We start from the raw sequence: 13,768 nt of genomic DNA on the forward strand, positions 1-13,768 counted from the left end.
CTCTTAATCAAATGCGTGCTCAGGCACGTTCTCTCGAAAAAAAAAAATCATATGTCAACACTATAAAGGAATGGAATGGTAACAGTAATAGAAAATTCACTAGTGAACCAAGATTACTGCTGATGATGGCAACCGGAATTTTCCACCTTTACTGTCCGAAGTTTCAGATCAAAAGTTGATTCTAGTCTAAAACAGTAAATAACAGAAATGTACCCTTAAGTGGTAGAAAATTTCTAAAACGTTCAGCCAGATTTTTTTTTTCGAATTTTACCCGTACTCTTTTTACCGATAAAACAGAGTTTTTGGTGAAATTTCAGCAAAAATTGGAACCCTGAATGATAGCACTCATTTGTTTCACGAGCTTTTAGGTTGGATTTGGATATATAGGGTGCACAAGGAACAAAAGAAGGCCAAAAAACTTCTATGTACAATGATACGCCATCTTCTCTTCGGAACACATGTCGCTAAGATTTGCAAAAACATTAGTAAACAATTGTTTTATTAACACATACATCAGTTTTGTACATATGATGTAGTAAGTCGTATAAGTCAGTTTCCTAAGGAAAACAAGGAAGATGAGAAACCAATGAATTGAGATGCTATTATGTACAGCTTCACATTCATGTCACAATTAGCCTCATAAGCTAAGGTCCACAACTACCCAGCGCACAGCCCGCCGTCGTCGTCGCTCTGCATCGCGTCGACCTCGTCGTTCATGTACGCGGCGAGGTTCATGTACTGCTGCTCCTCCTGCTCCTGTCTCGGCTGCCTCCACCGCGCCCGGCACACCACGCACGTCGCCGCCCGCCTCGCGCGGCTACGCTTCCACCGCGCGAAGCACTCGGCGTGCACCGCGTTCCGGCAAATCCTGCACGTCAGCAGCGCCTTCGCGGCCACCGCGCCGCCCTGCGGTGCTGGCTCCGGCGCCATGTCCTCGAGGCAGACGGGGCAGGCCGCGCCGTCGAGCCGCCCCGACGACGTCTCCTGCCGGCCTTCGGCAACCTTGTTGGCCGGCCGGGCCGACCACAGCTGGTGGAACCTCTCCCGGGCGCGCGGGCCGGCGAGCACGTCCGGGTACGTGGGCGTGCCGACGAGCCGCGCGACCTGGCACGGCCGCAGCGACTGCCTCCAGACGCAGGCCTCGTCGAGGGAGAGGCCGAGGACGCGGAGCAGCACGAAGAGGATGTGCTTGCACGGCACGGCGGGGTCCGGACACGTGCACGCTGGGGTGGTGCCCAGCGTCACCGTGTACACGTTCCCCGTGGCGCCCAGCACGAAGAAGTCCGCGCCGGCGCGGTGCAGCAGCCGGAGCTGGTGCTGCAGGGCACGGATGATGCGGTTGGCAACTCGCCGAGTCGACGCCTCCTCGGCGGTGCTCGCCGCCGCGAAGGGCGTGTTCGATCCCACCGGCTCCATCGAGAGGTTCGGGTTCCTCGTTTCTGGAATGGAACGGCAAGAGTCCGGAGCTGTGAGCTATGTAAGGGCTGGGGGCACCAAACGCCCGGATGCGTTGAGTGCCGTAGGAGAAGACTACTACGGAGGTGAGAATGACGGCGGAGTGAAGCAACCTGCAACTGCGAAGAGGATGCAGCTCGCGCAAGTTAGCTTTGGGATCAATGTTGGGAAAGCCCAAGGGACAATCCTTCCAAGTCTCAATGACCCAAATCATGGGTTAACTACTTTGCCGGAAACAGAGCATTGTTCTACTTGAGAAGATCAACTTTGCAGCAGGATGATACATGTAGTTGTCCAGCTTGACCAGACTGCTAATTGCTACAAAATGAATGTGTTGTGCTGAAATTGGGAATGGCGTAAGACGGGAAAATTTAGGTACAACTAAGAGAGCAGACAAGTTAGAAGTATTTTAAGTATATGCAGCGGCTGTATTTATATATTCCCATGTAGAGAAATTTTCAACTCTTATCAATTCATCTGTATAAATATATGCATGCTTATGTAAAACTTCTGGAGAATAATTCCAAGCGATCATAAAAACAATTATGCGTGCACAAAAGCTCTTCTAGTTTTTTCATATAACATAACAGGGGACCTTTAGTTATACTTTATACTTACTTTATAATAAGGTCTGGTAGAAAGTTTTAGGTACCCTAACAAAATAAACTGGTCGTCAAAAGGTGGACCGATAATATTCAGAAAGTGGAACTTTAAGGCAGGCCAGGTATTGGTCATCCAACAGTTATGCTAATTTTGTAGGCATTGTAGAATTGAGTAGTATTATCGTTTTACGAGATCAACAACGTTGTATCAAAAACAGATCAACTATGCATCAAAATCCAAGCAGCCCACAACGTTGTCAGTTTTTTTTTTTAATGTTGTTCACTATCTATGTGACAGATTTTGATTGAAAGGACTATACGTGCATACTGTATAATGGATAACTTATCATAGAGATCTGATCATAATGCTCAGGTACTCAACTCACGTAAAATCCACAAACATAAGAATTACTGCAATAGGTCATCATGGGAACAAAAAATCAAGGTGTAAAACGACATAGTCTGTTGGAGTAATTAACCTTTTCTACTGATCTGAACTCTGAAATGAAGGACTTGCTTACCACTATGCTTATCTCGCTTAAATTGGGTTAGGTCCTACTCCGTTTAATTTAAGCGTCAATTCATGCTCACGATAAGAGGAATAATGAGAACGGTCCAAAGGCCTCCAAATAACAACAAATTTGCATCCATTTATTAAAATAAAATAAAAACAATATCTCAGGTAAAACCAGGCATTTCTCAACAGAAATCTTGCAGGGTTTCAGTTGAATACAGAATCTCACACCTCCGAGTTTTCAACTCTGAATCGACCAACACACACAGCAATTCCTCCGATCACAACGAATCATCCATCGTAGGAGCACTATATATCCTAAATCCGATTCTAGAATGAAACAGTCTGACTAACAATGGTCAAGTTTGGATTGGTGGTTGCTTACTCAGGCAGAAAGAGAAAGGCAGATCGGATCATTGGAGCCAGACTCCTGACAAGACTATAACAGACGCAGATCGTAGAGTGCGATATGGCGCGCGCGGCCACACACAGAAAGAAGAAGGAAAAAAGAATTGGAAAACCAAACGGAATTCCGTAAGAAAATTGGTAACTTGGGAAGGAAGCGTTCTGTGATCCGTGAGTTCGCGGGGTCAAGGGTTAGGTGCCCCCGGCCGGGGAGGGAAGCAAGCACGAGGCAGACCGAGGCGCCGTGCGTGGAGGTAGGGCTCCGGGCCGCCGATCATCGGGCGGACCCCATGACAGAAAACTCATTAGGAGTTTTTTTTAATTTTTACCTGCTGGGTGTGGGGGTGGGCGGAACTCGTTTTCTGTCCGACTGGTCGGACCGCAGTAGCTCCCTACACTAGGGCGGGTCGTGTTGGACTCCGCCTGCGCGGGTTTAAATCACGCAGCGCACACCTGCACACCTACCCACAACCAAACCAGCCGAAGCGTTGGGCCGCGCTGGTCTTCATGGCTGGCTGATTCGGATTTTTCTATAGAAGTCCACTCGTAGATCGGCCTGTCTAGTGCAGTGGGCCCAATTATTTTGTGGTATGGGCTATGTGGCTTCAAAAACTACATTTTTCCGTAAGAAAAATAATTAAACGTGTGTTTCCATGTTTCAAGTTGCTTATGAGCATTGTTCCACTAACTTAGAGTCAACTCCATTTGTTCAATTGTGATCTTTATTAGTACCGACTTGATGCTCTATTAGATTGCAGATGATGTTCCACCTATTCATTTGTTCCAGCAATATACTCCCTCCGTTCAACAATATAAGACGTATTTTATTTAAAAGAATAAAATTTTATATATTTTGTTTGACAATTAGTCAAATTATATTTATGTTTAGTACACAAATTTTATTTCAATATATTTGTATTTTAAAATACTTTTTATATGATGTTGATTTTATAGTAATTAATAATATATTATAAGAGAAATTAACAGTTAAAATTTACTTTTTGATAACTTTTTCCAAACAAATAGTCTTATATTCTTGGACAGAGGAGTATTGTTTTTGTTCCATAATTCACGTGCAGTGTTCCATTAGACCTGGGTAGACGCGGCAGAGCGGGAGAATGAGTGGCAGCGATACTGCTGAGGGGGTCCTTTTTTCTCTTTTTTTCATTACATCTTTTTATTTCCTCTGATAAACTGCAAAACTATTTTTCTAAAGATAATTCTTTGTATGCTATCAAATTTTTTCAAAATTCTTGATTTGTCAAACAAAAGTTTTCGTTCCTCATATGTCATTACTTTAATTTTTTTCATCCCTATATACAATTGCTGTCATAAAGTAGACAGTGGCACACATGAGAAGGAAATTTTAAATTTTTTATCCCTTATGGAATTTTTAAGTAATGACACATGAGGAAAATAATAATTTTGGTGGCAGATCGAGGATTTCGATAATTTTAAATGGCTTACAAGAAATTATCTTTTTTTAAGAGAGAGAGGAACTGCAAAACTATTGTGAGCTCTTTTGAAATTTGAGTTGCTGTGGTTTCGTTCTGCAAGAACTTTTTATATTTTTATATTTCAAAAATAAAAAAAATATAAAAATAGACATCCATTTCAAAAACTTATAAAAATAATCTACTGTCACCTGTTAAGACAGCAACATGCACTTGTCGTCCATTCAAGGCTATAGGTTTAAAAAATATTATATTATCCTTCCAACGAGCAATAGATTAAAAATCAAAAAAATAATGTGTTTCATTGTTCTCAAAATTCAAAACAATATCAAAATTACCATGAAAATTTCTGAAGAAAATTGGTGGTGTAAAGAATATTATGATCTAGCTCTTAAAAAATCTAGACAAAAATATGATCTGTACAATAAGAAATGAAAAAACAAATTTTATTGTACACAGTCTGTCAAACTATGTATAGTTGTAATTTTTTTTCAAAAGTTACTATTTTAATAGTGTTTTGAATTTTAAGAGTATTATAATGTTATATTTTTATTTTTTAACTTGTCGGATGACAGATTTATTTTTTAAACCTATTGACTGTTGAAAGGGGGACACGTGCTTGTCGCTCGTCTAAAGAACGAAAGTAGCCTATTTTTTAAAATATTTCAAAGGGACGTCTAGTATTGTAATTTTTTATTTTCTAAATATAAAAATATAAAAATCTGCGATCTGCAGCCTTGATTCTCCGTGCTGCGGTCCAAATCGGATGCTCGTAGTTGCTCGAGGTACGGCTATCCCCTTGTAGCCCATCGTTCGCAGGACATGTAAAGTGGGCTGGAGTTGCGGCCCTGGTTGGTCCACGCAGATCGTGCGATGGCCCACGCCTCCGCGATCGCACGGCCCGTGCAGCTTCAACCACCGCCCAGAGTCCAGGAATTTTATATATACTTCTAAAAAAAAAGGAATTTTATGTATATACAGACACACATACATACACACGTCTGTTTCAAAAAATTAAAGATATAGTCTACTGTCGTCCACTGAATGGATAATGGTAAGGTGGGCCTCATCCATGGGCGACACCTTATAAGGCCCATTGAGAAATGGATGAGAATTTAATAACACCGCTAACCTGGCTATCAAGTCAAGGTGTCGTCCGTTGGTTAGGTGATATCTTGTTATTGTCCTTCCAACAGACGATAGTAGCTTATACAACGTAACGCTCTGGACCCACTGGATAAGGTGTCACCTAGTTAACAGATGACACATTTTTTTCCTATATAAATGACATGATGGCCGCACCCTCCCTCCCACACCTCGTTTGGCAGTTGTGTTGGTTGAGAAGAGAGAGAATAGAGAACAATGAACAGGAGGAGGAGAGGAGAGGGGAGGGATTTTGAAGTGGCGAAGCCCTGTCAAAAAAAGGTAAATAATTTTCCCTAGGATTGTTTACAAACTAGTTAAGGTAACCACTAGATCTAAGTTTAGACATAGGTTAGAACCTAGATTTATTTTTAGAAATAGTGTAGAATAAAAATGTAGCTTTAGACATAGTTTATCATTTAGATCTAGTATGTAGGCATATTTTAGAATTTAGATCTAGTATGTAGACATATGTTAGCAACTAGATCTAGTATAGGTTTGGAAGTAGATGCACGATTTATATATAGTTTCGCAATTTTTCCTTCGACGATGGCTGGCATTTATGTTCGGATGTAGGGTTAGACATAACTTAGCAAATAGATGTAGGATTAAGTGATAATAGATGTAGTCTTGTTAGGTCTTTTTTTTAAGCAATGTAGAGCAAATAGATGTAGGTCTACATATGTTATTTTTTTATGTTCTATAGGTGTAAATGTTTTGAATATAGTTGTCTGTCTCATAATAATAGTAGAGTTTTTTTTAATTATTGGCAGTTATGTTAGATAAGTGATAGTTTAGGATTTTTTATGGTGATAGTGAATTTTTTTATGGTCCGGAAGGGGTAATGATGTCTGTGTTTGAGTCAATGGACAAGGGTATATCCAGACCTACGCAGAAGAGTGTCGGGCTTTTGTACGACTGGTTGATGCGGGATTTCAAAATAGACCTCGAGGTTCAAGAGATGACCATTAGCATTGTGAGAAATCGTAGGACTGATGGTGTGTACTGGGAGGTGTATTCTCTCAGGGAAAACCATATTTGGAGGAGGTAACTACATGATGTAGTGCAAAGAGGTTGACCACCTATGTTGCTTTTGCAATGTAAGAATAAGGAGGGAGATTAGGAGATGCAGGGTGGGGGTATGTGAAGGAGGAGGCGGCTGATGAGGTTGGCGAACCAAATGATAGTTTTATGTTGTGAAGTCAAATAAGAAGGAGTACGATGTGAAGTGTGTGAAGGAGGGTTGCCCGTGACGGATGCACAACTTCAAGGGGAAATGGGTTAACTATTGAGAAGTGTTGATTATGGTGAACCATAATTGGATGCTAGATGAACTTGAGCCGATCCACAAGAACCTGATATCAGCCTTTGTTGCCAATCTCATAGATGCCCAGATTTTGAACAACTTGAACTACAAATCAGGGCAATTGAGGAGTACCAGTACACTATAAGCTACAACAAGGCTTGGAGGGAAGAAGGCAATTGAAATGAGGTTTAAGACCTACAAAGCATCATATAACAATCTTCCATGTTTGCTTTAAACCATTACTCGAAGGAACCCAGAGACTTATTATGACTGTGATAAGGATCCATTGCTCTCTAAACCTAGCAAGTACATCCTGAAGCGTATTTTTTTTTTTTGCCTTAGGAGCATGTATCAAAGCTTTTGTCACCTTTTCCTCTACATCGATGGGACTTTCTTTATCAACATGTACAAGAGTCAGATACTTATTGATATTGGGGTTGATGGGAACAACCAAGTGCTACCGTTGGCCTTTGCATTTGTGGAGAGTGAGAACACTAGCAGTTGGTATTGGTTCCTATACCATGTGAGGATGATAATTGTGGGTGCTTGGCCGGACATATGCATTATACATGACCGAATGCAGGGATGCTGAAGGCAATTCAGGATCTACATAATTGTACAGAGGATGGCATGATGGGTTCTGTGTGACCAGATTTGTAGAGTATGTGATACATGAGGCACTTGGGTGCTAACTTCTTCCGGTAATTCAATAACAATAACCTCATGAATATGTTCAAGAGGATGTGTTATTAGAACCAGTAGTGGAAGTTTGATGCCCTATGGAAGACACTGGATGAGTTGATGAAGAAACAAATGCAGGAGTGTGCACGGAGGTCAGTGAGGGGACCGAAGGATGAACTAGTTCCTCTTGAAGCCTTGCCAATGGACTATGAAGAAACGATGAGGATGACTAGATCATCTACTAGGTCAATTAGTGAGTGGATTGAGTATGAACCGAAGGAGATGTGAGATCTACTCTATGACACCAATGGGGCTATGTATGGAATTATGACTACAAATTTAGCAGATGTGTAAAGCTAAGTGATGAAAGGTGTGAGAGGCCTGCCACTAGTCGAGAATGTTGAGTTCATTCTTCAAGAAACCTGCAAGTATTTCATGGACCGTTATGCATTAGCTCGGCTGGCACTAAATGATGCTCATCTGATATATGAGATGAAAAGCACTAAGTACATGGAAGACAAGACAGAGAAGGCAAAGATGCACCAGGTGAAGCCCATGTGTGCTGCATAGCATAGATACAAAGTTCTCTTTAGGGACAAAGGCAAGAAGGGGGGGGGGGGAGCATGAGATAGTTATCCAGAAGTGCACACTATTCGATGAATATGTGTGTTTGCAGTTACTACAAGCCGATGCTATTGCACAAGCCATACTCATATGTGATTGTTATTTGTGCTATGATGGACATGAGGAATCAAAGATACGTCACAGACTACTTTAGGAAGGAAGCTCTCTTCAACATATGGAACCATGAGGTATATAGTTTTAAGATTTATGGTTCACTCACGAAGGACCTTGGGCCAGAAAAAGTGTTGATCCCTGATCTCGACAAGATGAATCAGAAGAAGGGACAATGCAAGTAGATGATGATCCGTAATGACATGGATGAAGCATAAGTCGACTGTCATATGAAATGGTGCAGCAAGTGCAACGGAACATGCCACATTTACAAGAAATGCACCGTTGTGTGCCAGGTGCAAATCCCGCTGAAGCAAGTCCTTCCGGCTCAGCTGTAGATGGGAGATGTCCTCATGCTCGTTGATCGTCAGCTTCGACAGCTCATTGAGATTGATTCATGTTGTAATTCACAGTGTGATGCCTATTCATGTATGCAATATTGTAGTTTGTTATTCTAGTTGTGAGACTATTATTATGATTGTTGTTGTAATGTGTTAAGTCGTGTTTGCTATTTTGTCAAGTATGTTATGTCATGTGGTATGTATGTACGGAACTATGTTAATATATGTTTGTACGCATTGAACACTTTAATTTGTCATGTCATATTTTGCATTCTTATTTGTTATTTTCTATTTGTTTTGGTTAACAAAGTCTAATTAACTTTCAAACTTGCATATACGGCTCAAGCACACCTGAAGCTGTAGGTATGGCTCAAGCGCACCCAGTGTTGCTTGACCCTCAGCTCGACATCAGGAACCGGTCCTACTTGACCATCGTGCAGGCTAATGAGCTCCCGGTACTACGACCCCATGTGCTAGATGAGCTCATAAGGATTGACGCTCGGTGGATCCTGAGGTTTGCAACACTTCTCTCTGTCATGGTATACGCCTTATTATCGAAAGCTTTCACTAAGTGTATTTTGTTTGTAGGTTGCATGCTACTGAGCTTCTTCCTCTATGCAGGATGGAGGATGCAGACGTGGTGTTTCGGTGGGCGTTGAGTCGGCAAGGCGCTTTAGCTATGACAGGGCCCTCCTGGTAGCCCTTGTGGACAGGTGGCGGCGTGAGATGCACACCTTCCACCTCCCGTGTGGCGAGATGTCAACAATGCTTGTGGACATCTCCCAGCTGCTAGGCCTACCTTGCGCACACAATGCAGTTGGCGAGAAGGACGTAGGCGGATGTGGCACTAGGAGTTCCTAGCACAATTCAAAGCTGTTGTCCAATGGGACGGCTTGGTCCCCTTGAGGACGATTCCTAGGTCTGAAAAGCACGGCGCAACGAAGGCATACCTCATATAGTTTGTGGTAAGTCATTCATGTAATGTTCTTTCATGTCGTTCATGTTCCTCACCGATTAACTTATTATTTGTTGTATTGTAATTCACAGGCCAAGAACATCCACCCACTAGTAGGTGATGAGAACATCTCACGCCACTTGGAGGCGTACATGCTATGATTGTTCGTGTGAATCATGTTCATCGAGACCCACGACAACTCGGTGTCGCGTAGCATGGTCCCGTATGCCAGGTCCCCTAGTACAGTTGGGTTTCAGCTGTGCTGGCTGCTACCTACAGGGGCCTTTGCGATTCTAGGATCAAGGCTGATGCGAACACGTTCTTCACCGGGTGTCCTTTACTATTATAGCTGTTGTCGTACGAGAAGTTCGCCATCAGGCGGTCAGTTGTCAACCACAACACGTACATGGTTCTAGCAGACGGGGTTGATGGGCCCACCATGTGTTCTCTATGCTACTAATGGTGGGTAAGAGCTATCAACTATAAATGTATTCATTAATTCCTTCTATTACCATGTTTGTATGACACTTTTTTTGGTTCATAGCCAACTTGGTCTAGTGTCTAGATGCACCGCACATACCCGGACTTCATTTTGCAGTTCAACGAGCTAACGGTGCATGACGTTCGGTGGAGATCGTACACTGATGAGGAGGTACAAACACGCGCCCCCCCCCCCATGAACTTTCTATCATGTGCACAAGGTACCAGAAGTACTGGCTGATGAGGAGTGCCCTCGTGTTTGGCATCTGTGTTGATGAGTACTCCCTATATCATGTGATGCGGCAGTTCAGGCGGTTCCAAGCGTTCTTGCTCCCACCCACTCGGACGGTGCCCCTTAACATCCACAGGTTCATACCTTATATTACTTCTTAAACTTTATCATTGTGGAACCATATGTCATGTGATTACGTTTATGTAGGTTGACGTGCAAAGGGTGCATTCGACAAGCACGTTTGCATCATGTGTGCAGCCGTGGGTCCACAAATGGGATCAGGCTGTCAAAGACGTCATGAACGAGGACTGGCCTCACTCTAACGAGTCTTACATCGAGTACCTATCTTGGTTCATGGCTCGCACATGGATCTAGGTCACATACACACCGTCGGAGCCTCCGTCCCATGTGGCGCACATGTGTGACACAGACTTGGTGCACAGGGACATGGCACGTTCATACGAGGTACATTCTGGACAATGCAACTTATCTTTTACTACCAATTTAGCTTACCAAAAATTTGTCTAATCCAATGAAACTTTTGTGTGCAGAGTGACATACTGAACCAGATAGGGGTCGAGGCACGGACGAACCGTGAGCGCTTGGACAATGGCCTAGACATCGGTAGTAGCGAGTTCAGCGCGGCGTTCGATTGGATCTATTGAAAGGTCCAGAAGGTCATCAGGATGGCTAGCTGTAGGTCCTCCATGGACCTCACGATAGGACCTCACACATCGGCTCCTCTGCCACCATGCCCCTCCCCCCTCCGCCATGTTCACTGCCCTGCCGCAGCCATCGGCATACACCGCCAAGCCCTCGAGGCCATCTTTCACCCCCAGTCCCGACACCTACTATGTTTTTTTTAGTGCTGCTATTCAGACCATAGAGTCATACCTCTAGCATTCCATAACAAACATAATAAACACGATCGATCTAAGTTATAATGGCATGTACGATACACCTAGTGGCATATCAGAGTTTCATCTAACATGTCTTAGGGAATGTAAAAAGACACATATCGAATGTACGCTACACAAATAACAACAATATAATAACAGCCGTTCTAATCATATTGACTTAGAGTGAACTGAGAGGAGCATCCTAACTCCTAATATGCTGCACCACCATATTGTGCTAGCAGAGGAGGAGGAGGAGGAGTAGGAGCCATTTTATGGCACGACAAGGGGCACCATGGATCGATGCATACAGTAGGGTCCCCGAGTTGTATGACAGGAGGACTTGGCATAACATCCACCTCCCTCTTCAAGTTGAAGATATGGTCTTGCATGTGGAGGATGTAATCTTGGATATGCTGTAGAATAGGAGGATTGACCCATCTCATGTATTGACAATTGCCGTGGTCATCGTCGAAGACCCGCGTAAATGTGGAGGTCACAATCTACATTGGTATAAAAAAAAATGATATTAACATTCAAGCTAATATACTTCTCACCCTCCCAAGAGGACATCGGAACAATCGACCCCTCTCTATGAGTGCTCACATTGTACATATGGACAACACAGTCGTAGCCATAGGAGCACTTGGGCCATGCCTCATTCGGGTGGTTGTAAAGCCTTAGGTGACTTGGAGGACGAAACTCACTCTTATCCTGCAAAGGGAAGTTATGGAAACGCTCATTGTACTCTGTTGGACCAAAGGAACCCTCCCATCTAACCACCACCTACCCCCTCCCCCCCATTCTTCCTCGGACCCTCCAGCCCTAGCCTCCATTGATTGTTATGGTTTCATTTTGAAGATACATGAGCCTTTTATATATGCGTGAGAGCAACATAGCTCATTTTACCATGTTGAAATTATTTTTGTTGCGCCAAATAGGAATTGATTTTTTACCAAAAGGACTTGGCATACTATTGCATTATTCATGAATAGCTGACACCACGTAGAATCACTTTTCCAACCAAGATTACTCCACAAAGTAGCATATAAAAGAATAGAATAAATATGCATACATCTATAACTATATAGATATTGCACATTCCATCGTTTCGCTTACTAATTGTTTACTTCTGAAGTCTCAAAATAGGTCAACATGGATTCCTAGAGGAACCACCCTATGAAAGTGCAACAATGGCATGAGCATCCATTATTCATGTGTGGCAACTGAGCTTGAATGTCGACGTCCTTCGAGGTCAAGACACCTGCGGGAGGAGGCATGTCATGAGCACTAATAAGAAGGTCAACACTGAGAACAAGAACACAAGCGATAGGCCAAGGAACTTCAAAGGCATGAGGAGGAACACCGTGTCTGACAGGATATTCTAAGGAGACAGGAGGCTTCAAAGGCGTGAGGAACAACTACAAAGGTGTGAAGCGCTCCTACGTCAACAACAAGAGGCTGAGCACAAAGCATCATGTGAAAGAAGAGGGAAACATCCCCGCTCCACCCAGTAGAAGCCTTTTCAGACCTAGAAGGACAGAAGTAGCCTTTTTAGACCTATTCTTTTTCAGACCTAGCCTTTTCAGAAATATGTTTTTTTAGAAGTAGCCTTTTTAGTTGACATGACCACTCCCTATAGCAAAATCAATTGATTTCTCATGTTCAATTTATGTGGACTTAGTCCATTAACCAGCACAAAACTCCAGTATAAATAGAGGATCCCCTGGCCACATCTAAAACCAAACTATTAGCCTCAACCTCCACAACTTCTACTACAATTGCGTCCGATCCTCTCTCCAATAAATACTTGCCGGATACTACATCTTCTAGGGTCAAAGTCACATGTGCTGGTGTGAAGACCTTTGTAGGGTGATGAAATCCTCCGAATTCTCTGACACTTACGAAAGTAGTCTCTTCATGTGCCTGAACTATGAGTATGATCTATCACAGGGAAACATCCATGTTAGCTACCGTTACCAAGTAAACACTTATGGCCAAACTACTCCAAATACAACTTGGATTTACCACTGAACATTTTGGTCTCCATTGCAGTCTCCACCACCACTATGTGATTTCGTATAGTGGCTGGATATTGAGCAGTCGCAAGTAGATATGTTCCTCCTACACACTCGGAGCTGGACTACTTGGAGACGATTCCATGAAATGAGAGTTAATGAGAGGAGGGAGACTACGCACAAATGTATTCATGAGTAGTAGTAGAAGATGAGGGAGGAGCAAAACTGTATGAAGGAGGAGGCCCATGAGACAGAGAGGGAGAGGAAGTGCGAGAGGGCACATTGGGCACATGAGGTAAGACCGAAAGCTACGAGAAAGAGAAAGTGCCTACATTGCACTCGGTAGAGTTAATATTGTAATCATGTTGTTTACATTTCCTAAGGCATATTAGGTTTAGGTGGTATATGGATGTATTAAAATAATCGTGCATCATACATGCCACCGTGTATGTTGCAGCTCTGATTAAAATCTCCATGTTCAACCTTACTTTTCCGACAATTCCATGTGTCAAAAATATCTCAAAAACATCGAATGGCGATGGACTTGAAAA

The 13,768-nt window shown here is 43.0% G+C and overlaps 1 protein-coding gene across 1 annotated transcript; it reads right to left on the reverse strand.

The window, feature by feature from the left end:
• Positions 1-477: 477 nt before the first annotated feature.
• Positions 478-1,624, reverse strand: LOC133883274 (uncharacterized). Its single transcript, XM_062322546.1, has one exon. The coding sequence runs from the start codon at positions 1,414-1,416 to the stop codon at positions 658-660; it is 759 nt and encodes a 252-aa protein (XP_062178530.1). The 5' UTR covers positions 1,417-1,624; the 3' UTR covers positions 478-657.
• Between the last annotated feature and the right edge of the window lie 12,144 nt (positions 1,625-13,768).

This window comes from Phragmites australis, chromosome 10, assembly GCF_958298935.1.
Source record: "Phragmites australis chromosome 10, lpPhrAust1.1, whole genome shotgun sequence".
In the NCBI taxonomy this organism is placed as follows: domain Eukaryota; kingdom Viridiplantae; phylum Streptophyta; class Magnoliopsida; order Poales; family Poaceae; genus Phragmites; species Phragmites australis.